Source organism: Puma concolor, chromosome C1 (genome assembly GCF_028749965.1).
Source record: "Puma concolor isolate L17-30 chromosome C1, mPumCon1.1.hap2, whole genome shotgun sequence".
Classification (NCBI taxonomy): Eukaryota; Metazoa; Chordata; class Mammalia; order Carnivora; family Felidae; genus Puma; species Puma concolor.
This window is the reverse complement of record NC_141674.1, coordinates 133103697-133131566: the sequence shown is the minus strand read 5'-3', so window position 1 is coordinate 133131566 and position 27870 is coordinate 133103697. Positions and strand designations below refer to the sequence as shown.

Genomic DNA, 27870 nt, shown 5'->3' with positions numbered 1-27870 from the left:
CCATGGCAGAACTCATGGAGTGCGGCCCCTCCACCCTTGCAAGCCAGATTTCGGGGGCTCTGCCATGCCCAGCGGGCTGCCCCTCTATTGCTCTGGCTCCCTCCTGCCAGTCCATGTAGCACACACCACCTCTCTGCCCTTCCTATCCTCTTCCGTGGGCCTCTTGTCTATGCTTGTCTCCAGAGAATCAGTTCTGCTAGTCTTCTGGTGGTTTTCTGGGTTATTTAGGCCAGTGTGGTTGGAATCTATGTGATGAGCATGGCGAGGTGAGCCCAGCATCCTCCTAATCTGCCATCTTCTGAGCATCCCTCCTAAGTTATTCTGCATCTTTAAACTTAACCTTGAAAGTAGGAGAATTTGTGTTTTTTACATGAGTTAGGAAGCTTGGTCTTAGGAGTTAAGAAATATTCTCTTATAACTCAATTAGTTATGTTATATGTTAGGATTTGGACCTGTTTCTCTGATCGCTGAACTCCCAACTGCCATACTTTTTCTAACATGCCATAATACCTCCCTTCATTAAATTTGTTTAGTTTGGAGATGATTACAAACAGTTATAGAAATTTGGAAATGAACATGTCCTTGAAGATCATAATAACACACTGTAGAGTTTACATGAGCAGGTGCAGGAGTAGTGTCAAAGTGTCTGAGTTTGAATTCTGCTCCATACTTTATTAGCTGTGTAACCTCAGACAAATTATGTAACCTTTCCAAAGTTTTGTCAACTACATATGTGAGGTAGGAATAATAATTGTTGTCGTTTGCTTTGAGAATCAGGAGCCATCATGTTTTTGCAAGGTATTTAGTACATGGTAGGTATAATATATGCATAGGATTCTCTAATTTTGCATGGGAAGACAAATGGGTTCAGAGAGGCTGTGTCATTTGCCCAATGTCTAATGGATCGTTAGCATAGAATTTTAATCAATATCCCCAAGTTCCAATTTATATTCTTACACTCTTTCCACTATTTGGTATGTTGGGCCATCATTTGTAAAATGCATAAATTCTGTGGCATGTGGGTGGTTCAGTCAGTTAAGCGACAGACTCTTAATTTCATCTCAGGTCATATCAGGCATGAGATGAGTCCTGTGATGGGCCTCAGCGCTAGGAGTGGAGTCTGCTGAAGGTCCTCTCTCTGCCCCTCCCCACTTGTGCACCCACATTCTCCCTCTCAAAAAAAAAATTAAGTAAGTTCTGCAGTAATAATGTTCTGGAAGAATTGTGAAATTCAGATCAACTTCAACATGTAAATATATGAAGAAGAAAGCATCTTTCCTGGTAGATATTTCACTGTTTTGCCAGGAATTCTGGGGGCTATAAACCAGATGAGATAGAAAAAAAAAAAGCCCTATTGAAATGTGGCATGGTTTTTAGAAAATATCATCTGTGATCCAGAAGGATGTATTTATTACATAATTATTTCAAACTGTAAGCAAATTAATTGTAGAAAGGCAATCTGTTTCTTATTAAACAGCTCTTTAAAATGTTCTTGATATATTAGAACATTTACTATAACATTTATAATAAATTTTGTATTCAATTTCAGAGATTTCCCCCCTTACTCTTTGCAGTTATGGTTGTTTCCATCTTTATTTATTTATTTTTGAGAGAGAGAGAGAGAGAGAGAGAGAGAGAGAGAGAGAGAAACCATGCAGTCTTGAGCAGGGGAAGGGCGGGGGGGGGGGGGTGGCTACAAAGAATCCCAAGGAGGCTCCATGCTGTTAGCACATAGACTGATGTGGGGCTTGAACTCATAAACCAACCATGATATCATGACCTGAGCAGAAGCCAAGAGTCTACACTTAACCGATTGAGCCATCCAGGTACCCGGAACCCCTTACTGTTTGAATTAAGAGATACTGCTCTATGGTAGCAGAGTGTGAATTATGCTTTATTTAATATAATTTACCTATCTGTAGGCTACTGATATTCCAAATTTTGTAGCACATTCAACATTACAGTGACAAGGAAGGAAAATTTTTTTATTGACTTTTTACATTGCACAATACTTTTCAAGTAGCAAAAATTTTCATCTAGCATATTTATTTAAATTAAAACTTGGCAAAATTTGCTTTTGATGCCTCTTAGAGTAGTGATGGCATATGTCGAACACTGAGATGTGAAATTTTTAGCCTGATTAAGTGATATGTCTCCATGTGAAAATCTGGGTATACATGTCTGTGTGATTTTTTTTTTCTGTGATTTGTTTGATTTGTAGGTGTTATCTATAAAAATGTTTTCCATAATCTAAATATGAGTATTTTTAAGGATCTAGTAGTCAAACTAAGGATATGATATTTCTTCTAGGTATTCAGCAGTATATGAAAATACTGGGATGATATCATATTGAAACAATAGGAGAGTACTCTCACTAGAATTCTGGAATGAATAGGCTACCCACACATCTCCAATTATGTTTCTTCTTTCCTTTACCCAGAAAGAATATTACTTACTTTCATTCATTAATTTTTTTTTCATTTTAGAAATATTTACTACCCCTTTATTACCAATGTCTACTAGGGGTTTTAAGCACAAAGTATATTTCTACCTGCACTCATATTCTACAGATACAACTGGAAAAGATAGCATGTCCGTAGTTCAGTAAACTTAACAAGACAGTAAGTGATACGTGTTAGGAATGAGATACAAATATAGTACTAAGGGAGTTCAGAGGACAGGTGAATTTTACAGAGAGAAAGAAAACATTTGTGTAGCAAAGAGAATATTCTTATGGCCTTGCAAGACGGAAAGGAATTAGAAAGATGAAAAAAGAGAGGAAATGGAAAATAAATATGCACACAAATGGGAAAGTAAAATATGTATATGGGAGTGGGAAATGAGCTAACATTGCTAACGATTATTAAAACCTATTTTCATATGAACCTCATGTGTTATTTTATTTGACCTTCTCAAAAACCTAATAAAGGGAAGTCATAAAAATTCTTATAAAGGCTAAAATGAAAGAGAGCTTGAAAGTAAAGATGCCCTTTTTTCTCTGACATCAAAGCCCATTTTCTCCCCAAAACAGCACATCAATTAGCTAAAAGGAGTATAATCTAGCACAGATGCTTGGATCACAGGGCTTATAAAGGAGGTTAGAAGCAGATAATTGTGGATGGTCTTCTATATCAATGGGATGAAAATTGGAATTATTCATGAGGTGATGGTGAGCCATTCATTTATATATCCACCCAGACAAGCAGTATTTGTTGAGATCATGTTATAGATAGGCAATGTTCTAAGTCCTGGAGATACACCAGTGACCATGTCAGTGTCTTGGAAACAGTATATTGGAAAATATCTTGAAAATGAAGGTTTCATACATGACTAAAAGAAGGGAAAAAATAACCATAAGCTCTTGTATATATTTTATTGTTGAACAGAATTTACATTTATTTCCTAGATTTACAATGGCAAACAAGCTTATGGTATCTCTATCCCAGACCACTTTTATACTAGACTCATAAACTAGAATAGGAAACTGTTACATGCTTTTTGCCTGTCCCCCTTCCTCCAAAAAGAAACAGGAATGATAACTACTTCATGCCTTCCTTAAACATCTATTCTCTTTTCTCTTTCTTTTCCTCTTAAACATCTTTTCTCTGTATCTATTAACTTTTTTTCCTTCACTATTCTTATGTAAATGGAAAGAATCAAAGTTCTCATCAAATTATGCATTTCAGCTCTCAGTTTTTTATATACAAAACAACAAATTAGCTGTCATCTAGTGTAATGTGCAATATTTAGATAACTTGCATGAATATATTGCAGTGGCATTAGCATATTTAATGTGTGGGGACAGTCTGATAGCTATATGAAATATTTTCATGCACATCTGTTTTCTTCTTTGATTTGTACACATCTGCCTCCCAAGGATCTCAGTGTGTTCCTGGCACCAGAATTAACACTTTTATCTCTGTTACCAAAATGAATTTTGATAAACCTTTATTGTACATCAAAGAAGAATGTGCATATTTTGAGTCAGAGTTACCTTGATGTTTTAGCTATTAGGGTTTTTGTAACTTGTCCCACAAAGAGTAATTTAAAATTGTAAAATATAGCTATTATTTCAAGTTTAAACAAGTACCCTTTTTAGAGATGAAAAAGATATCTAGAGATATACATGGGAAATAAACCATTCTGAGACAAATACTTCCAAATATTTGTCACTGTGATTAACCATGAAACATTTAGCTTTTCTCTCTTTAAAGTATTTTATATGTATGGAATTTCAATAAAATGTAAGCCAGTCTGAGACTACCTATTTGAAAAAATTATAGTCGTTTATATTTACTGCAAAATAACTAGTCATACAGCTGTACTCTACTAGGTATAGATACCTAATTTAGTATTCTTAGTAGATTTTGCCAAAAAAATTACAAAGAACTCTTTGTTTAATGGCAGGAAATTCATATTTTGGGAAATTGAAATGGATTAGAATGAGTTTGAGAAATATCACTCACTTTAAAGGTAAAACTTCAGCCATGTAGAGCAAGAGTAATTGTGTCTTCCACAGGACGTTTGGTAATATCTGGAATCGTTGGTTGTCACAACTGGGGAGGGAGGTGCTACTGGAATAAGTAGAGAGAAACTGGTGTGCTAAACGTCATGCAATGTGCAGGACAGTCCCTCATGACACAGAATTATGTCCATACTGTCATCAGTGCCAGTTTGAGAAACCCTGTCATGGAGGATGACAGGGAGTCAACCTGGCACCATCGTATAAGTGTCAAAAATATAAATTAAAAAAAAATGAGACTTTAATTACTCACAGCATAGCATACAGCATGATTGTAAGCATAGTGGCACTCTTCCCTGTCCCCAGGTCTCACAGGGTGAAGTGATGGCCCCACATGGGTGCTGAGCAAGCAGTGAATTGTGACATAGTTGAGAGTCCCATGGCCTGGTGATCAGTACCTTTAGAGCAAAGAGCCAATTTTGTTCCAAACAGAAAGTTCCCTAGTTTCTCTGCTTTGTAGAATAAACAGTTATTCAGTTGTAACCGTGTACTTTCTTTGATTTAGTTGCCTATGTGACTAGCTTTAGAAAATGTTCAGTGTGAGAAGACAAAGAAGCCTTAAATTCAGCACATTCAGCAAGAAAGTTCAGGGACACTCAAGATCCCTTGAGGACTGCCTCTCCCAATACCCACAGATAAGACCCTGGAAATAAGCACAAGTCATATCAAGGACTCATTTATCTCTACTGTTCATGAGCCTTTTACATATAACTACCTGAAGAATCTTCCACCTAAGGACTTTTAAATTCATAGAGAAAAAAACTGAACACCCTGGGTGTGGTGCCACCACAGGGCACTTACATATGTAGTAGTTACTTGTGTCTGCAATGCTGTTCCACCAGGTGTCCCCATGTGTCTCTCCTGTACCTCTCAGAAGTCTGTGTTTATAGATTACCTCCTCACTTAGCCTTTTCTGGTTACCCCATCTAAACCCATTATCTATACATATTTCTGGCCCAAAGGGATTCCCTTATCCTTTTTCTCAGGTTACTTTTAGTAATTATCCTAGACATATTTTGCTTGTGTGTTGCCTTGCTGCAAAAACATAAGCTTCAAGATATCAGAGGTTTGGATCACGTGGGTGGCTCAGTTGGTTAAGGGTCCAACTCTTGATTTTGGCTCAGGTCATGCTCTCACATTGGTGAGATCAAGCCCCGTGTCGGGCTCTGCGCTGATAGCGCAGAACCTGCTTGGAATTCTCTCTCTCTCCTCTCTTTCAGCCCTTCCCCTGCTCATGTGCCAATTCTCTCTCTCAAAATAAATACATAAACATTAAAAAAAAAAGATGTCAGAGGTTTTAGTTTCACTCATTAATAGATCCTTAGTGCCTGGCTAAATGGAAGCTGTACAACAAACTTTTACTGAATACGTTCTTTACTTTGGCTATCATTACTTTTAAATAGTAACTAAGGTGATTACACAAAGTTAAGAGTGATTGAAGAATGATTTTTTTTATTCTAAAAATGGGGAACAACATAGGGGCACCTGGGTGACTCAATTTGTTAAGTGACTGACTCTTGCTTTCAGCTCAGGTCATGATCTCAATTTGAGACCCTTGTAGGTCTCTTTGCTAACAGTGCAGAGCCTGCTTGGGATATTCTCTCTCTCTCCTCAAAATAAATAAACAAACTTAAAAATAAAAAAAAAAAAAAACACTTTAAAAAATAAATTGAAGAAAAATAAGATCCATTATTATTTTTTTCATCAGTATTATCTTAAGTTATTTTGGTGTTTATGGATACTGTTCTTATAATGAGTTTCCCTGATAATTCTTTTTGTTTTAATTTTATTTTTTAAATTTATATCCAAATTAGTTAGCATATAGTGCTACATTGATTTCAGGAGTAGATTCCTTAATGCCCCTTACCCATTTAGCTCATCCTCCCTCCCACAACCCCTCTAGTAACCCTTTGTAGTAATCTTGTAAAATTGTACATATTCTCGTGATTCATTTGAACTTCAACAACATTCCTAGTGAAAAAATTAATTACAATTTTTATCGAATCCACATGTAAGAATCATCTTCATTGTGCCACACATTCTGACTCTCTGAATCAGTGTCTCCTTTTTCTACACAGCTTTGTTATTATTAATTATTATTGTTTTGCAGAGTCACATGCATACCTTGAATGATTTTATACTATATACTTACGTATATAAATTATTCTGCACAAATTTTCTTTGTGGTTTTGTTGTGGAATTGTAAGGATTAATTTAATTTACTGCATCCAAATTGTTATAAAACATAGCATTAATATCATTTTTTAAAAAATGTTTTAATGTTTATTTATTTTTGAGGGAGAGAGAGAGAGAGCCAGAGCATGAGCAGGGGGAGGGCAGAGAGAGAGGGAGACATAGAATCCGAAGCAGGCTCAGCATTAATGTCATTTTTAACTACCTCCGTTTTTGTTCTACAGATTATGCTACATCGAACCTTTGACATCTGCTGGATATAAACACTAATGCATTTCTAAAGCCATTCATTTATGTATTTCATTATAAATATAATTATAAAGCTAATATAAAAAATTAATGAACTACTTTTATTTAGTTTGGTAGAAAAATTGCAAAATAGTGCTATTTCCATATATTCCTCACACTTTCCACTAATAATGATATCTCAAATAACAATACCTAAGTTACCCAAACCAGAAAAGTGATTATGATCCAATGCCATTAACTAAAGACCGTGCCCAAATTGTACCAATTTTTCTACAATGTATATAGTACTTAAGTCTTCTCAGTCTCTTGTATCCCATACCAGTGCCTCAATTTTTCCTTTAATTTTAATATTTGACTTCCTTTAATGTATAAGTGTGTTGAATATCTACATGGTCAGCCATCAAATATATTTTGCTAAGAAAATGAAGCTATAGTTTATTGCCAATAATGACTTTTCATTGGAAAGTTGGTAAACCATCCTTTGCTTCAGTGTACGTAATCTGTCTCCCTCTTCCTTTATGTCCCGCTTCCCACGCCGCCCCACCCCCCCACCCCATGAATCCTTGCTTGTATTAACTGTCTGACTCTTGCTTTGATTTATGATTTTTTTCTTTAACAATTCTGGGGATCAAACTTTAACATAAAGTAGATGTATTGACTACCAACTAAATGGGACCCTTGTGAGTCAGTTTATTTTTCTGGGGCTTTGTTTCATTATTTATAGAATATAGACACTGGACTATAGGGGTCTTTAAGTCCCTTTAATCTGTAAAATACTGACTTTATATGTATGTCCCTGCCTAATTTTATTATTATATTTTTCCCTGACTCACTGCTTCAGTTTTGGAAGGCTACCTGTGGACCAGTGAGGGTTGTTACTATGTGTCTTTTTTTAGATATTTATAGAAGGGTTTCTGCAAGATAAATTTTAAGGACTTAATCTCCTTTTTCTCTTTTACCTGTTACTCACACATGTATTTTGCCTATCTTGTTTTTCCGCTGGGAATTAATGTGGGTCTGAAACAAGTATACTTTTGTTCAATTTAGGATAATAAGGTAAGTTCCAGGAGGATGTCCCACATCTGTTTTTTTATCATGGTAATTATAAATATAATGAAGACTTACATCCTTTGGCTTTTAAACTCAACTTGGAATTTAATAGTGGGTATCTTCCCCTAAAACCTAAGCAAAGTATGTGTCACCTTGTTTCTTTTAAAAGTTGCTTGAAAAATATCAATTAAAGTGGTACAACTGTGTGAATGTTTAAGTGACCAAATGCAAAACTATGAAACATATTAGCAAACATAGCTAATAAAAAAGTTACTTCATATGAAATTAAATTGCTCAGGGAACTTCTAATGGACTTGCCTTTTCATCTACTATAAAAGAGAATGAGTAATTGAGTATTAATGCAATGAGTTCCAAAATGTTTTATGTTTATAAATTATAACTTATTTCATGGGACTAACAAGAATATTCAAGAATAGGTATATTATTTTGTGTTCAGAAGTTAAAGCTATTTTTGCTCTGTTCTCTCTTAGTAAATAGGCAGAATTGGGTAGTAAAAGCACATTAATGGAAATTACTTTCTCTCTCTCTCCCATCCACAATGAGGATGCATATTTTGTTTTTTTTTTTAATTTTTTTTTTCAACGTTTATTTATTTTTGGGACAGAGAGAGACAGAGCATGAACGGGGGAGGGGCAGAGAGAGAGAGGGAGACACAGAATCGGAAACAGGCTCCAGGCTCCGAGCCATCAGCCCAGAGCCCCACGCGGGGCTCGAACTCCCGGACCGCGAGATCGTGACCTGGCTGAGTCGGACACTTAACCGACTGCACCACCCAGGCGCCCCGAGGATGCATATTTTGTATTCTTTCATGAGATATTTCATCACGTGCAGCCACAACAGGAGACAGAGGAGAGGCTCAGGAAAACAAAGTTGATTACATTCACAGGCCTGAGAGAAAGAAGGCACAGCACAACATACTGGGCAACATAAGAAAGACAGCGTGGTGGTCAGGAGGTCAAAAATAGGAATGAAGGGAAAGCTTTAGCTAACATCCTTTATTGGCATTTCTGTGGGAAAGGCAAGCAGGTAGGTTAAACACTTTAGAACTGGCTTGTGTGAATACTTCCACTGGATTTTAAATGATAGAAGTGATAGTTTCTTGGTACCTGGCCCTGGGATGATTTTAAGGCAGAGGAGTATTCTCTCCTAGGCTGTGGACCAGATAGAGGAGGTATGGCTTTGGATTGGTCAGTTTTTTGTTTGTTTCATTTTGTTTTAATGCACAATGTTACATTAATTTTAAGGGGTACAATATAGTGATTGAGCGACTCTATGTATTGTGCTATGTTCACCGTAAGTATAACTATTCTCATACAATGCTATTACATTGTTATTGACCATATTCCCTATTTTGTACCTTTCATCCGTGTAATTTACTCATTTGATAACTGGAAGCCTGTATCTCTCACTCCCCTTCACCCATTTTGCCCATATCCTACCCATCTGCCCTGTGGCAAACATCAGTTTGTTCTATGTGTTTACGGGTCTGGTTCTGCTTTTGTTTTACTCTTTCTTCATTTCCTTTTTTAAATTATATTTATTTTATTTTTTCATTTTTAGACTCCACATATAAGTGAAATCATATGGTACTTGTTTTTCTCTAACATATCACTTAGCATAACACCCATTAGGTGCATTCATGTTGTTGCAATGGCAAGATCTCATTCCCTTCCCTTTTATGGCTGAGTAATATGCGTGTGTGTGTGTGTGTGTGTGTGTGATCTTTTTTATCCATTCATCAATTGATGTACATGTGAGTTGCTTCCATATCTTTTCTATTTTACATAATGCTGCAATAAACATAGGGGTGCATATAATGTTTTGAATTTGTGTTTTTGTCTTTGGATAAATACTGAGTAACAGAATTGCTATATCATATGGTATTTCTATTTTTAATTTTTTTTTTCAACGTTTATTTATTTTTGGGACAGAGAGAGACAGAGCATGAACGGGGGAGGGGCAGAGAGAGAGGGAGACACAGAATCGGAAACAGGCTCCAGGCTCTGAGCCATCAGCCCAGAGCCTGACGCGGGGCTCGAACTCACGGACCACGAGATCGTGACCTGGCTGAAGTCGGACGCTTAACCGACTGCGCCACCCAGGCGCCCCTATTTTTAATTTTTTTGAAAAACCTCCATACTGTTTTTCATAGCGACTGCGTCAGTTTGCATTCCCACCAACAGTGCAAGAGGGTTGATTTTTCTCCACATCCTCACCAACACTTGTTTTTTCTTGTCTTTTTGATTATAGCTATTCTGACAGGTGTGAAGTGATGGTTCATTGTGGTTTTGATTTGTATTTCCCTGATGCTTAGTAATACTGAACATCTTTTCATGTGTCTGTTAGCTATCTGAATTATGTACATCTTCTTTGGAAAAATGCCTATTCAGGTCCTCTGCCCACTTTTAATCAGATTATTTGGGGATTTTTTTTTTTTTTTTTTTTTTTTTGGTGTTGAGTTGTAAAAGTTCTTTTTATATTTTGAATATGAATGCCCTTATCAGATATATCATTTCTGTATATCTTCCCCGCTCAGTAAATTGTCATTTTTTTTTGTTGATGCTTTTCTTTGCTGTGTACAACCATTTTTATTTTAGGCTAGTCCTACTAGTTTAGTTTTGTATTTGATTCTTTTTCCTGAGGAGACATATCTAGAAAAATACTGCTAAAGCCGGTATCAAAGAAATTACTGACTTTGTTTCGCTTTAGGAGTTTTATGGTTTCATGCCTCATATTTAGGTCTTTAATCCATTTTGAATTTGTTTTTATGTATGGTATTAGAAAGTGGTCCAGTTTAATTCTTCTTCATGTAGCTGTCCAATTTTTCCTACAATATTTATTGAACAGACTGTCTTTTCCCCATTATATATTCTTGCCTCCTTTGATATAGGTAGATCATATAAGTGTGGGTTTATTTCTGGGTTCTCTATTAGGTTCAGTTTATTTATGTGTCTGTTTTTGTGCTAGTACCATATTGTTTGATTACTACAATTTTGTAGTGTATCTTAAAATACAGGATTGTGATCCTTCAGGTTTCTCTTTCTAAAGATGGCTTTGGCCATCTGGGGTCTTCGGCGATTCCATGCAAATTTTAGTTTTATTTGTTACAGTTCAGTGAAAAATGCTGTTGGTATTCTGATAAGGATTGCATCGAATCTGTAGATTGCTTTGGGAAATATGAACATTTTAACGAATCAGTTCTTCCAAATGGGTTGGTTAGTTTTCACATCAAAGGCATATTCCTGGCTGGGCCCTTTGCTGTCTCTAAGAATTGGCTATCCCTAGAAGAGGCAGTCTCCTCCTAGCTGGAAAGGTTCTTGTAAAGATGTGAAAATATCATAATTTACAAAAAATAAAAAAATTTAAAAATATTTAGAACACATCTCTGATATTATTTACAATTTTTAGTGTAGTATGTAAAAATGAGCTATATACCCATTGCTGATTTGTAAGGGAATTCTTAAAATGAAATTATCTCTGCCCTTCAATCATGTGTACTTTCCAGTTTCATTTGAAAGGAATGAATGTGAAGAGTGTATTTCTTTTGCTTAGAGCATTTAGCAAAATCATTTCCAGATGACTGGCATGGTAATGGTATATTAGGTTCTTCATGGAAACAGATCCAATAGGATGTGTACATAAAGAGTAAGAGAGAAAAATGTAATTTGAAGAACTGGCTTGCATGAATGTGGTGGATGGCAAGTCAAAAATCTGCAGGATGGTCAGCTAGGTTGTAGACCCAGGGAAAAGTTGAAGTCTGAAGATAATTTAGAAACTTAATTCCCTCTTCCTCAGGGGACTTCAGTCTTTTTGTTTGTTTTTGTTTTTGTTTTTTTTCTAATGTTATATGAGTGGATGACACCAACCCACAATATGGAGGGTAATATGCCTTACTGCAAGTATATGGATTTAAATGTTAATCACCTAAAAAATTACCTTGACAGCAATATCTAGGCTTATGTTTAAACAGGTATCTGTATATCTTGGCCTATTTGAATTGACTCATAAAATTAACGATCACATATGGCTGGCTGAACAAAATACTTCAAGATATGGTAGTATAAATCAATAAATAATTCCCATAAGAGCAATAATAGCACAGAACGCTAAAATGTTTGTTAGTGGTGGTCATTTTCATGCTAACCTGTTTGCTCATCTGTCTACATTTATTAAAGATTACCAATTTATGACTTCTGTGACTTTCCTTGGGAGATATTTCTCTGTGAATCACTCACATTTCTGCATGTCTTAGAGTGAGACAATTATTGCCTTTTATTCAGAAATATTCTTTCAAGGACTTTTGTATAGAAAAGAGCTTTGGAATAAGAGTTAGTTTATCCCTACAGTATAAAGGACAGTCCTGTTTATTGCCCTTTAGAAAAGATTTGGGTTTCCTAACTTCAGAATTATTTCACAAACTCACTGTTTGTGAACACATCTATGTGGGCTGAACCCAGTCATCCCCACGGGACTTTGGAGTAAAAGAAACTGGTATCAGTTTGCTCATGACCATGCTACTTTCTATGCTGTGAGTAATAAAGTCCTTTATTTTGACTTACACATCTTGTGTCTTCTAGCATCATCCACGAAACAGTACTGGGCTAAGTTGTGAGCTTGAAAGTAGGGGAAAAAACTCAGTTCTTAATAATTCTTGAAACCTTCCATTTGATTATCATTTAGATAGATTATCATTTATTAGTAACTATGATGAATACTGTGGTGCTTTCTTTACTCTCTTCTATGCTCATCACTGCATCAAAGATGAAATATCTGAATGCCATAGAGAGACAGTCTGTGACACTCTCCTCCTAAATTGAAACCAACAATATACTTTTGATAATAAAAAAAGGAAACCACTATATTTTAATACATTCTTTTCATCTTAAAATAAGACCCTATATGCACTTTACATTTCTCTTTAAATACATCAGTAAAGTATTTTATTCTGATTGAGAGTAGCTTGTGTATTTATTCTCTCTGACCTCTAAACTGACCTGAGAAAGGACCTGGAATGAAAATGAGGATGAGAACATCAGCCTCAGCTGGCCATGGAGGGCAGATGATAAAGAGAACTTCAGTCTAGCCAAAGATTCCTGCATCTCCAGGAGATAGGGAATTTAGCAGGCAAAATTTATTGCCACGCTATAATTAAATCAACTTCATTTACTCATGTCAGAAACATAAAAGTTGAGATGCCTCAGGCCACATTGAAATACACAAAGAGGATGTTGATTAATTGAACTACACGAATAGGAGGGAGGAGAATTGTCCAAGTGCTGACTCTGAGGCAAGGTAAGGCATCTTCGGCCCTAGGCAGATCTATGTTACATGCTGCACATGCAGTTATTTAAGGCACATGATCATCCTCTGCACTCGCACACTCTTGTAATGCTTCATTCCAACCCCAAAAAATGTTCGCATTAAGAATAGAAAATCTTGGCTATATTGGGAAAATATAGGCATTGTCTTTTTATGATGGCAATTGTGGTGTATAATTTACAATTCCTTATTACGTTAATCCCAATTCTCTTGTAAAAGATCAAGACTCATGGATTATTCTGGAGATTCCATCTATGCACCTTAACAAAACTAACATCACTGACCACATCCATTGCGTTTCTTTAAAAAAAAATTGGACCCAATTTTAAAAGTAAACAATTTTATTTTAAGTATATAAAACTTGAATCCTCTTCTGTTCCATAAATGTAAAATCTAAAAATCAGGCCTGCAATGATGTTAGTGTTAGAAATTTTTCTCTAGTCTTTTAAAAATGTTTATTTTATCTAATTCTGGGTATTAATTGAAATAACTTATCTAATTATTTCTTTAAAATTCAAATCATTATTTAATTTACATAAATTGTATTATCCTTTATTCATCCTCATTATCTTAGTGGTAGATATCACCTATAGGAAATATTCAAGAATTTTTCACTTAAGTGAAAAATCTAGTTTTTGACGAGTGCATGTTTTTTAGCAGACTAGTCATATATTACACCCATTTATAAAAATTAATCTTAAAATACCAGAACAAAGTTTCCAAAAGAAAAATGATGGGAAGTTGAATAATTGGAACCAAAACAATATGTTAATCTTAAGTATTTACAGAGTATATTAAAAGGTCCATTTTTAATCTGAAGTATATGGATAAATATCTCAATTCTTTACTTAGAATGGAACATGTAGATATGTTAATAAAAAAATTATAAGAAAACTTTATCTGAAATCTTTTTTGAACGTTTATTTATTTTTGGGACAGAGAGAGACAGAGCATGAATGGGGGAGGGGCAGAGAGAGAGGGAGACACAGAATCGGAAACAGGCTCCAGGCTCCTAGCCATCAGCCCAGAGCCTGATGCGGGGCTCGAACTCCCGGACCGCGAGATCGTGACCTGGCTGAAGTCGGACGCTTAACCGACTGCGCCATGCAGGCGCCCCTGAAATCTTTTTTGAAGGAGTACAAGCATGTTGAGAGTCCTCTCTTATTGATAACTGAAAATGAGCATTTTGTTAAACTTAAGGGAAATTTTGGCAGATTAAAAAATACATTTGTAATCTTTGTTTGATATTAGTCATATAATAACAATATAGTAGTGAATGTTGATTTTACAATGTAGAATACTTGAACTCTACCCAAAGATATCAAGGCAATTTACTCTAGCAAATTTTACCAACTTCACCTTTCTTACATCTGAACAGCCATATGTTTCCTCAAGCTGGTAATTTATATCTCTGTAGTCATCTATGTTTGTTTGAAATTTGAGTGACATTACCCTTCATATGTCCTGATCACCTTGTTGAAATATTTTGGTCTTAGAGTCCTTAGTAGTCCATCTCAGATTCCAACCAATGCTTCTTGAAATAAAAAAATGTACTTTAAACCAATGTTCTCGGTCTTAGTGTTCCATCAGTCTTACTTTAATTAAAGATATGATAGGGGCGCCTGGGTGGCGCAGTCGGTTAAGCGTCCGACTTCAGCCAGGTCACGATCTCGCGGTCCGTGAGTTCGAGCCCCGCGTCAGGCTCTGGGCTGATGGCTCGGAGCCTGGAGCCTGTTTCCGATTCTGTGTCTCCCTCTCTCTCTGCCCCTCCCCCGTTCATGCTCTGTCTCTCTCTGTCCCAAAAATAAATAAACGTTGAAAAAAAAAATAAATAAAGATACGATATGATATGGAGTCAGAATACTTTCTTCATGAATGTATATTTGTTGAGAAATGGATTCACTTTGAGGCTCTTACAAAAGAACACCCTGTTAAAGATAGGCTAAAAAGATCTCCAATTTGCACGTAGACTCTTAGGAATTTCTTTATTTTATAATTTGTATTCAACCTCATTTTCACCCACATGGGAAAGAAAAACAAAACACACACATCCAAACATCTTTAAAAAACATTAAGCTAATCATTTCCTTGCTATCTTAATAGATTAGGTAGTTAGCTAAAAGGACGGATATAGTGAAAATTATACTATTAGTAATATATTAATAATAATATTCATATAACATTGACTATGTGCCAACCATTATTTTATGTATTTTACATATATTAATTAATGTTAAAACCATCCTATGAATTAAACACTAACATTACACCTGTTTTAAAGATTAGGAAATTGAAGAGTAGAAAGGTTAAGCAATTTAGAGATACCATTAGTGGCAGAGCCTAGGCCCTGTAATTCCAGAACTTGTAATTTTAATCACTACTTTATGCTGTTCAAGAATTTCATTTTCCAAAGAAAAAGTAAACAACACAATTGGGAACAGGATTCACTCAGTTTTGAAATTCAATTCCATTTCACTCTCACTATGTATTCACAACTGACTCTGCGTATACTATTTCTAGTTAAAGTTGGCCACTGGTCACAATGCAAGGAAATATTAAATCATAATTTTAAGGGAGATAAACAAAGTATATTTCTATCAAGTAACACTCATAAGGAAAAGAGTCAGGACATATATAGAATATTGTTTTTATCCGCTAAATGAGTAAAAACTAACATATACTGAGAATTTACAATATTGCAGGTATGCTAAGTGCTTTACATGCAGTAGCTAGGTTACCCCTTGTTATCATCCTCTGGTGTAGGTGCTATTATCTTCACTTAATGAGTGTATAAATTAAAGATCAGAGTCACTGAGGTGCTTACCCAAGTGTCAGCAACAAAATTTCAATCCAGATAGTACTGCAACTGCTTCCAATGAAAAATGAATAAAAATTGTCAAGTTAGATGTCAAAAGGAAAAGTTATAAAAATAATAGGGCTATTGAAGATGGAAATGTCCATGCTGGAATGGATTTCAAATGTAATACAGTTTTTGAAAACCAACTAACAAGATAAAAATCAACCACAAACTATGATAGATATAAAGGAAAAGAATAAACAGCTATTATTTTCCCATTATTCCAGAGCTGGAAAGTGCTCAGGAAAATTAAGTGTCGATATGGCAAAGACAAAATTAAAGTTTTTTTTTTTTTTTCTAAGCATAGACACAATTAACCTGTGAAAATGACTCATCCTGGATGGTAATGAAGCAGATAGCTTAGTGAAATTGAGAAAACATATCTGATTCACTATAATGGGATTTTCAGTTAGATCAAATCACACATTGTATTAGTCATCCTCAGTCAGGGCCTATGCTGATGAGCAGAAAGGGTCACATAAGAAAATCTTATTTTCCTCCAAGTCCAGAGGGTCGTGATTAAAAAATATGATAATAGTAAACATTTACTTCATGTTCAAATGAGGGAATGGCATGTAGATGTGCCAGTGGTGTGTGAAGGCACAGTTCTGTCTCTAGTGTATTACTATGTACTGCTTTGCCCCATGAGTTGCAGTTCTCTACCTCATACCAGGGAGGAAAAAGAGACAAAGGTTTCCTTGGTTTCGAGAGAAGAAAAGGAGTTCCTGGTAATTTCTCATGCATTAGAAAAGTGAACTATCCTTAGGATGTCGTGAACAGTTCGGAAGGTGGTTCATAAAATGGCAAAAAGTAAAGGCAGGACTCACCACAGGAATTAAAGATCTCACAGTTTTAAAGATCTCTATGCTGAGGATCACTGACTTGTATTTTTATTCTAATTCTGCCACTACTTGTGTGATGAAGGACAATCAGCTTTGAGTATAAAGTGTTGGCATTTCCCTTTCTGTAAAGCGTTTGAATTAGTTGAACTCGTATAAGTTTATATATTAATAATATTCCTTTGGATTATCACTGCCTGTATCTTACAGAAGGCTGTAATAGTATCCTTTGTAATATAAGTCTAGAATATAGAGAAATATTTTAGTGTTTCTTTGAGATTTACTATTCATGCAGTTCCATGATGAAAGCCTGTTCTGGGCTTTCAGAGATGTGCTTCTGCTGGACCTGTTCATCTCTTGGCAAGAGGGCGTTCCTATTATTTTATTTTTTATAAATAATTTTTTTAAGTGTATCCATTTAAAAAAAATTAACAGTTTATTTTTGAGAGACAGAGAGAAACAGAGTGCAAGCAGGGATGGGCAGAGACACAGAATCTGAAGCAGGCTTGAGGCTCTAGGCTCTAAGCTGTCAGCACAGAACCCCACACAGGGCTCGAACTCACCAACTGCGATATCATGACCTGAATCAAAGTCAGAAGCTCAACCAACTGAGCCACCCAGGCATCCCAAAAATTTATCCAGTTTTGTGTGAGTGAGAGAGAGAGAGGGAACGTGCATGCATATACACACAAATGAGGGAAAGGCAGAGAGAGAGGCAGGGAATCCCAAGCAGTCTCCACAGTGTCAGCACAGAACCCAAGGTGGGGCTTGACCTCATGAAACTGTGAGATCATGACCTAAAACAAAATCAAGAGTGGGATACTCAATCAACTGAGCCACCCAGGTGCCACCCCCTTATTATTTTGATTATTCAGATTACATATTGCAAGTTTGAATATGTTTACTTTTTGAACATAGTCCTTGTTCCTATTACTAGATTTTCCCCTAAATAGTCTGTATCTATGTTCTGAGAACATTTACCCTTTTGTGCTCTCATCACTTACAGCAAGGGCAGGACTCACCAGAGGAATAATGCAGTTTTAAAGATCTCTACACTGAGGATAATGTGACTTGGATTTTTATTCTAATCCAACCACTTCTTGCGTGATAATAGACAATAAGCCTTCATTTTAAAGTGTTGGCATTTCCCTTTTTTCACTTCAAAGTGTTGGCACTTCCTGTTTTTCTCCAGATCACTATTTCAATTAAAATATAGAGGATCTGCTGTTCACATAAAATGGCATTCAAAGTAAAATTGAAAAATATTATGTGGAATGGTGATGTTTTCCGAAACAACCTATAAAGAATCCAAGAATCAGAATTCATTCCTCTTTAAATTAAACATTTTATTAAGTAGAACATAAGTAGTGGACACTGTTGTAAAATGTGTTGTTCTCTTGTTTTTGCTTTTTACAGATCTTGATAACGTGGAAGGAATTGCTGTGGACTGGATTGGAAATAACCTTTACTGGACAAATGATGGCCATAGGAAGACCATTAATGTGGCCAGGCTAGAAAAAGCTTCTCAGAGTCGGAAGACTCTTTTAGAGGGAGAAATGTCCCATCCCAGAGGGATTGTGGTGGATCCTGTTAATGGGTGCGTAATATTTGATTAGCCTAATAGGAGGAAGATATATATATATATTTATATTTAGTAGTGGTACGTTTGATTTAAATTCACACATGAATGGCCTGATTGGGAAAGCTACTCATTTAACGATTTTCTCTTACAGAAAATATGCTAACTAAATGTGCCAAAATACATTTAACTGAAATAAACAGATTATTTGTATAAAGGATATATTTACTTGATGTACTCAGATAAAGACCATACTCCTCCATTTTAGACTGCCTGACACCAAGATAAATAATCGATTGAAAGAATCAATCAATTTAATTTTTAAAGGGCACTAAAATTTAATGTATTCATAAAATAGCAAAGATTTTTATTTATATTTTTTGATACATTTACTGTGAGCCAGGCATTTTGTTAGATAGGTTCACTATACTCCTTTCCTTTAATTCTCACAATAATCCTTTGAATTAGTTGCAGTTTTCATCCTTGATTTATAAAGAAGAAAAAGGTAATTGATTTGCAAAAGATCATTCAATTATTAAGTGACCAACTAGATATTTAAACTCAAGCAGTATATCCCAGAATTTACTCATAACATCTATACTGCACTAATTTTTACTAGTTTAGGTTAGTAATCACATAATTTTAGCATAATCATAGTTTTCATAGAGTGAAATCATTTTGAGGTATGTACCACGTGTTTTAGGATGGAATAGTTTATGCAATACTCACGTAAATTTATTTCCTTTTATTTGTATTCAGAGCTATTACCTGAACACAAACAACACTGTACATATAGAAATATTAAAAAACTATGAACATTCCTAACAGAATGTCAGAATTAAATGAATAGATTACATATTTTAAAAGTGCAGTTGTTATATGTGACATTTATAAACCCATGTCTTATATTTCACTGTTTGAGACTAGCATCACAAAATGAACATACCTTACACCTTACTACACACATACAAAAAATACTTCATTGAATAGGAAACATGTGGCTTCCTTTTAAACTGTGATCACCAGATTATAGTTCCTAGAATTGTTTGTGTTGAGAATAGCTCCAAACACAATTACGGTGCTTCCTTTGACTGACATTTAAACAGTGGCTGAACTCATTGTATGTGTTTTTGTAAGACATAATTATAATTTCAGTGATTTTATGTGTGAATTCTGTAATTATCTGTCCTATTCCTGGCCTTTAAAACCAAACCATCTATCTGACCTTTAAATCAAAGCAATCTGAGAAACTATTTATTACACGCATCTTCTACATCTTCCTGAAGCAAGATATCTTAAAACAGCATTATTGTTCTCAGTATTCTGTTAGAGAAATACTTTGTGATAGTTAGAGTCTTCATGGTGTTCAGATGACACAAAAATGGAAGTCATAGAATTATATGATTTAGGAGGAAATTTAGAGGCCACTAGTCCCATGTCTCAATTCCTATTCAGGAATCTCATCCAGTATTTCTCTAATAGACAAGCATCCAACTTAGATTTGAAACCTATAGCATCTACATAGTTGACAGTATTTGGGGGCAACTCAAATTGACTCATTGACGCAATACCTGCATCTCTGTAATATCTACTAGATGACTCTGTTTTTGCTCTAGTGCTACAAAGAATGACTCTTCTACCTCTTCCATCAGACATTTTCTAATAGAACACTGCTATTATGCACCAACCTGAAAACCACATATATTTGTACACACACACACACACACACACACATTTTTTTTTTTCTCCTAGCAACATACTACACCAGACTTTTGCACTAGGTATACAGTGGTTAATAAAACAGGCCTAACCTTAATCCTTATGAAGCGTCTTCTGTTGTCTATGAGGTGGAGGGTAGGTAGATAGAATGAGAAATAAGTGCCCAATGGGCAACTAACATAATTTCAACAGACCAGAATGGAGGAAGAAAACAAACGGGATGACATGATGGAGACTAATGGGTAGAAATTGATTTCAGTAGGTTTGCTGAAAGGCCTGAGGAGGCATCATTTAAACCAAGATTTAATTGTAGAGAAGGACTTGGCAATGGAGAGTGAGGGAAAGAGGATTTCAGATCAAGAAAATGGTGCATTTGAAGATCTTAATTTGGGTAAAAGCTTGAATGTGAGGAATGGCAACGAGGACAGTGGAGCTGCACCATTGATAACAAGGGGAGAAGTGACGGAGATGCACTTGTCCACCAGGATGACAGCTTTGTACTTTGTCTTCGGTGCAGGGTAAAATGTGGAAGTGAGAATCAGATTTATATTTTAAAAAATCGAATCTGACTTTCCTGGGGAGAATGGATTGGAACATAGAAGTAGAATTGGGATCATGTGAATTTAATTGTCCCAATTATTGTTTGAGCATAATATAATTTTTTTTTTTAAAAAAGAAGAAACTTTAGTTTGGAAAAGTCCATTTAAAATAGCACAGTGTAACTTTATACAAAACATTACAAAATAAGACGCTTGATTTATTAACATGTTTTTCTACCATAATATCTATTTGCAGCCATACACAGAAGGAGAGCATTACAGGTTTCCTCTACCATAATAGCCTATTAACAAAATTACTCATTCTAGAGATTTACTTCATCCAGAGATTTATAAACAATTACAGAATCGGTAATGAACATGTTCATTTAATTCTTTATTCAAATATACTATTAACTGCCATGTAGGAAATCTAATGTGCTTGGTGTGCATGCACACACACATTACCTGTATTATAAAATAGAATGAAATAATGTTCTTCAAAAATACTTGAGGTTTTTAATTCAGAGTTGAGCTTTACACAATGAATAGGATTTGCAGACAAGTAGATTTGGTCTCAGGGTCTTAGGATGTACAGTCATAAGGTTAGTCACTGTCCTCTGAAGGGACAGTGTAAATACTTGTTTAGAGGCAGGGACGTTAATGGCCATTTTGAGATGAGATAAGTTCATTAAGCCTAAAGCAGAGGGAATGTGAAGGAACATAGAGAATAAATTAGAAATATGCAGAAACCTTCAATGTTGGGATTAAAAGATGGGATTTTCTTTTCTGACAACAGAGTAATCAGGTGGTTTTGAGAATAAAAGTCGCATTTTTTTAATTCGTGACCTATGAAGACAAGTGATAGCAATATGACAGGCATATGTGAACAACCTGTTAGGAGTTCCCTTTGAAAAGGGATAAGAGACAGACTGGCATTTGTAATAGGAACGGAAAAGAGACACTGGAAGAATACAGTTGGCAGGTCTCAACAATTGTTGAAATGGGGATAAAGCTGGAGGAGGAATTGGTTATGATGGCATGTTTCTCAAGCTGATAGCTACAGGTGAATTCCCTCTGTTCCAATAATTTCACAGTTCATAATTTATGTCAATAACTTAGAAAACTGCATCTTCAGTTCTGACTCATCAAAATATTATCTATAGTAAATGTGTCCAAAGCTGAGCACATATTTTCCCTCAAACATGATCTCCAGTATCCCTATCTCAACTAATAGTACCTGCTCTCTAGTTAACTGCTAGATGTTATGGCAACACTAAATTGAGTTTTTTAACTGTGAAATTTATGGCAGAGAAGTGCTTAAGGATTTAAATATTTCTAAGGTCCACCACATAATACTGTTTAATTGGGGTACATTATTAACATCAATAGTCCAAGCTTAGTGCTGTAGGATACAATTATGAATAAGAAATAATTCCTGACCTTAATTATTTTAATTTTTAATTGAAAGCATATGACATGTGACATGTCAAATATAATACAGGGCATAAGTGCAATAAATACTATAAAATAACTAAAAAATGTCACGAGGAAACAATGACAGACCTTATTTTGACAGAGAGGCTAGAGATAGACTTCATCAAATAATTGTATTTGAACAGGAGTTGAAAAATAGAGGTGCAATTTTTCTTGCCATATTAGCAGAAGGCTCGCTTAATCTAATATTTATTTAATGAATACCCAAGTCACACATATAAAAATAATTTATATTAGTTTCTGCTTTCTGTAGTTCTTATTTTCTGTGTTTAGGAATCATCATTTCATACAGATTATAAGTCTTCTACAATATAACTTTTCATTGCATAATGAAATTGATAATCACATACGTAGCTTTTGTTACATTGGCGCTCTTATTTAAATATTTATCTTATATTTTATTTGAATAAAGATAATCTTAGATAATGGATCAGATCACAACAATTTCTTCGAATAGCAAAACAACATAAAATATGCTTGTGTTATCCAGAATTACCCATACTTGTGTCTGCGTGTATGTGTAATTTGGGTTGGAGAATCAAAGAAAAAGAGTGTCACTATGGTCAAAAGAAAAACTAGAGGGGAAGATAATTGCAATTTTAACAAGTTGTAAATTAGCAACAACAATAAAACTGCATTGACTAACCATATTTAATATTTCAAGAAAGTATTAACAGAAATATAAAAAGTTGCATATTTCTCATTCACATACTCGATTTATGCAGTTGAAGTCAACCACTTATACCAAACTAGCATAGGACTAGAGCAACTAGAATGACTGCTTCATTTGTTCCTAATTTTGTCCCAATATTGAGACCACCTGAAGAACATGCTGGATGCAAGCAAGATAAACATATTTCCATGTTTATTTCTAGGATTAGAATGTATTTTGGCTTAATAAAATTCACCAATATCAATAATTTTCATGTCTAAAAGGACATATCAACATAATTGTAAACTGTCATGGGAATTTTAAACACTTGAACTGGAACAAAATAATGGATGGTGTGTTACATCCTCACTTGTTCCAAATCTTCCTGTTTAGATCTTAATAGGATTTTTAGTCATGGATACAGATTTTTCCCAAATGACCTCTGAAATTCTTTAGGGTCCACAAAATGTGGAAGGAAGAGGATCTACTACGGACATTTTTAAGGTCAGCAGCTTAGAAAAGCTTTAGAGCTTTATAAAGTTGTATATGAGGCAACTGAATTGAAACCTACACTTTAATTAATAACTACGGAACTTTCACATGACCCTAGAATAACACATGTGGAGGGTTTTAACCTTAATCATGAAGGAATTGGAACATTCCCTCAAAGCCCCCTCTCCCACTATTATAGCTTACACAAAAGACTTGTTTTTAAAGGCAGAAGCTTTTTTTTTTTTTTTTTGAGATAGAAATTAAAGCTCAAAATCTCAAGGTCAGTCAACCTGATGTTATTAAACTTATGTGCAGCTAAATCATCTTCTGTGGATTTTGAGGTAATAATAAGCAGCAATAAAGCATAGATAATTTGCATCAGGAAGACAAATTAGGCTTGACCAGATAAACCTAGTATGGTCATACTTTTTAGTACAAAGGCAATCCAATTGCCTGTCTTACAAAAATAATAATTCATCTGAGATTAAATAAAGCCTGGAGTAGATCATTAATAGCATCGTGCATTCTCATGTCAGTCAATCTGCTTTTCAATCACACAATTGATTGTATGTTTTATGAAAGGGACAACATTTAAAAATAGTAACAGCTCAAAGATCAATTTCCAAACTTGGTACCGACACCAAAGAAAATCAATATTTGGTACTTACTCTTAGAGTAAACCACGAATGAGGCCAGTAATTATGGTCATCGTGGTAGTGGTTTTCTCTAATGTGTCTAAATAGACTGGCTTCACTGAACACATCTGTACTTCCCTGAGTACCTCACAGATGTGCCCTCCCTTTGGCAGATGAGCATTTGGTTGAAAAACAAATCAGAATGTCGTTAGATTTTATGGAAGTGCCCAGGCTTAAGAAGGGTCCCTCTATAAGGTGGCTCGTTGAAATAACATGTGTGCACTCTCGTTTGTAATGTCTTAGTTGGATGTATTGGACAGACTGGGAGGAAGATGAAATAGATGACAGCGTGGGAAGGATCGAGAAGGCCTGGATGGATGGCTTCAATCGGCAGATTTTTGTGACTTCAAAGATGCTGTGGCCAAACGGTTTAACTCTGGACTTTCACACCAACACATTATACTGGTGTGACGCCTATTATGATCATATTGAAAAAGTGTTTTTGAATGGAACTCACAGGAAGGTAAAAGACAAATGCTGCTGTTTTTTTTTTAACTCACAGGCTGCTTCTTCACAGAGCCTTGTTGTGCTGTGTTAAAAATACTTTCAAGTTTATTTTTACCCCTCTGAGGTGGCTGCCAGTAGTCTCTGTGGGGTGGCTAAAGGAGGCTGAGCATTAAGTAGTGCAGCTGGCACTTGCCTCCGGGAGACCAAGGCCAGCTCACTGTGGTATGCCAGGATTTGTGGGATTTTAAAAAGAAGCTCTCAGGATATCAGGGCTGTTTTAAAACGCAGTTTTTCTACATTATCGATGAGTTTGCTATGACCGAGCAACCAACTCTATTCAAATATCTTTAATATTTGCAGCTGAAAATTAACCTATATATTATGAAAAAGTAATTATAGTGCATTTATTTGAATAAAGAACTTCATGACATTGGAATTGAAACTGAACTGAACTTCAGGGTTATTGCTGTGAATAAACATCAACTTCCTCTTGCCTCTTTTGGTAAGACCATTGCAAAGTGATTTTTAAATTCTTGGGTAAATTGAAGATGGAGTTGACTGTCTGACAGAGGCAGTGTTGACAAAACATCACCTCTACTTTTCATCTTATAATAACCTGCATGCATATAACATTATGAACTGACTTCACCTGTTTAGTTAAATAACAGAAAATAGAATGCTAGAAATTATCAAAATGCTTCCGTTGATAAGATAATAATAGTATGATACCATACTTCCTTCTTTTTGGAAAGGAAGATTGCGCGATGGGCCAAGCCTCCTCATTATGAATTCTGTTTGACAAATAAATATTACATTAATCAGCTAAGACCATTTCAATCATTGGTTGACTCTAACCATGCTTTTAATATTTTTCCCCAATAGTAAAATTGATTGGCATTTAACCTAATGTCACATACTTTAAGAGGTGCCAAGTAAATATTTATGATTCCTTTGAAGGAATTGATATACACACCATGTAGATAACATTTTAATGGCTAGCATATTTTAACATTCATGGATGTAACAAAATAAAAGTAAGAATCTGTCTCGATTATTCAATATATGAAAATGTGATATGAAGAATTAAGATAAAAGTAGCAAAAATGGAATTTCCAACCCCACATTATTTAGATAAATTCAATTCTTTAATATTAAGTGGAGTACAAAATTAGTTTTCATACTGTATACAGTATCATTTTATAAATGGTGAAAGGTGGAAAGGTAGTATGTTCGGAGGTGTTACTCCTTATTCCTCTTCTACAAACCTACATGTGAAAACAGCACTTATCACATGAGTGCTCCAGTTAAACAACAACAAAATGCCAACTAGAACATAAAGGATATACTAAGAAAATCAAAACTGAAGTTAGTGAATCTTGTTTAGCTTCTTACTACTAATAAATGTTTCTGTGTTCAAAATTAAAATCTTTACCTCCCTCCCTGTCATTTCCTAGATTTCTTCAATTTGCATTAGCCCAATTAGGTAGGAGAATCCCTTTCACTCCCAATTTTGTAAGACTCTGTTTTATTCCTTGGGTATTGGATAAGCAATATCACAATTTTCATAATGACACTAATTACTCAGATCGGTTTCTGTTCCAGGTTATGATACTGGAATATCATAAAGAACAGAGACAAGGAAGAGTGTCAGGCAGTCCTTTTAATGTTTGCACTTTGTGACCATATGAGTAATGTCGTATATGAGAGCACTTAAATGGATGAAATACAAATGGAGTCTCCCTAAAATAACACGTCCTAAAAATAGGAAAATATGCTCACATTGTGAAATCCATTTTTCAAATATACTGAAGGAAAATATATTAAGATGTTAGATCATTATGTTTTATACTTATTTGAATGTCATTTTCTCTAAATAGTTATGTTTCTAAAGGTCAGTTTAGATTTTTCACAATGTGTTTATATTTTACAGATTGTTTACAGTGGGAAAGAGTTGAACCATCCTTTTGGACTGTCGCATCATGGGAATTATGTGTTCTGGACTGATTATATGAATGGTTCCATTTTTCAGTTAGATTTGGTAACGAATGAGGTGACATTACTGAGACACGAAAGACCACCCCTGTTTGGGCTTCAGATTTATGATCCACGGAAGCAACAAGGTATTAAAAACCATATAACATTGCTTCTGAATTTTACATAAAATAATACTTCACAGTATTTGCAAAAGCTTTTATTTTGACAGTGTTACTGATGCTTTATGATAAAAGGTGTCTAGTCACTCCAAAGTCAATCAAATCTTGGACTTTGTCACCATAAACATTTATTATTTATTGTTCAAAACAGCCTAAGCAAGTAACGGGGAATTTTATTTGAGTGAAGCTCAAGGTTTTCGCCAAATGCTTTCTTTTTCATGTCCTTTTCACAAAAGAGGTATTTAAAGTATTTAAAGTAAAAAAAAAAAATGCACTTAGTGTTTTTCAAGAGTATTGTGAGAAGTGAGAAAAACTTTTAGTGGGAATGGAATGTTATTTGAAAATATTTTAAAATATGTGATAAATGAAAAGAGTTTTGCAAACTGCATCTTACTGTATTTATCTGATTAGTTTCATATTGATTTAAAGAATGTTTAATTATTTTAAAGGGTATGAAAGTGAAATAATCTACCAATGTCTACTTAAAATTACATAATATCATTGTGTATTTTATCTACATGAGTTATTAATATTTATTAGGCCATCTACAAATCGCATGACTCAGAATTTAGGTATTAAGCAAAGAAAAAAGCTTAGTAAATTATGTGGAAGACTTTTTGTTATGAATCTAGATAGTTACTTTTTCTTTTATTTAGAGATATTCTTGTGGAAGTTAAATGAACATACATTTCAATGAATTTATGCAACATGTGAGAGAAGAAATACCTGGCTTACTGTAAAATGGACTTGGGCTTAAATCCAGGTTCCAACACTTTTTCTTCTGAAACTTTAGACATACCATGAAAGATTTAACAAAGAAATGTTTTCTTCATAAAATTCCCGTAAGAATTAAATCACTGTTGTGATTACTTAGAGCAGTGCCACCCACACATTTTTAATTAATTTCTTCTTATCATTTCTCTATAAGGAGGCATATTTTTAAGCAAATATTCAAAGGAATAATGTGTCACAATTAACAAAGCACATGCCTCTAATAAAAATATATGGAACTTATTGCTATGTTTCATGAGGAAATATATCTGGTGTTCT

At 34.9% G+C, this 27870-nt stretch overlaps 1 protein-coding gene across 4 annotated transcripts in view; it reads left to right on the top strand.

Moving 5' to 3' along the window:
• Window positions 1-27870, top strand: part of LRP1B (LDL receptor related protein 1B) — a 1907075-nt gene that overhangs the window by 1134221 nt on the left and 744984 nt on the right. For all 4 annotated transcript variants that reach the window (XM_086718488.1, XM_025932005.2, XM_086718489.1 and 1 more), the window contains exons 12-14: window positions 18467-18647; window positions 24464-24683; window positions 26598-26787. In XM_086718488.1, coding sequence (XP_086574614.1) covers window positions 18467-18647; window positions 24464-24683; window positions 26598-26787 — 591 coding nt within the window. The remainder of the gene's footprint in view (window positions 1-18466; window positions 18648-24463; window positions 24684-26597; window positions 26788-27870) is intronic.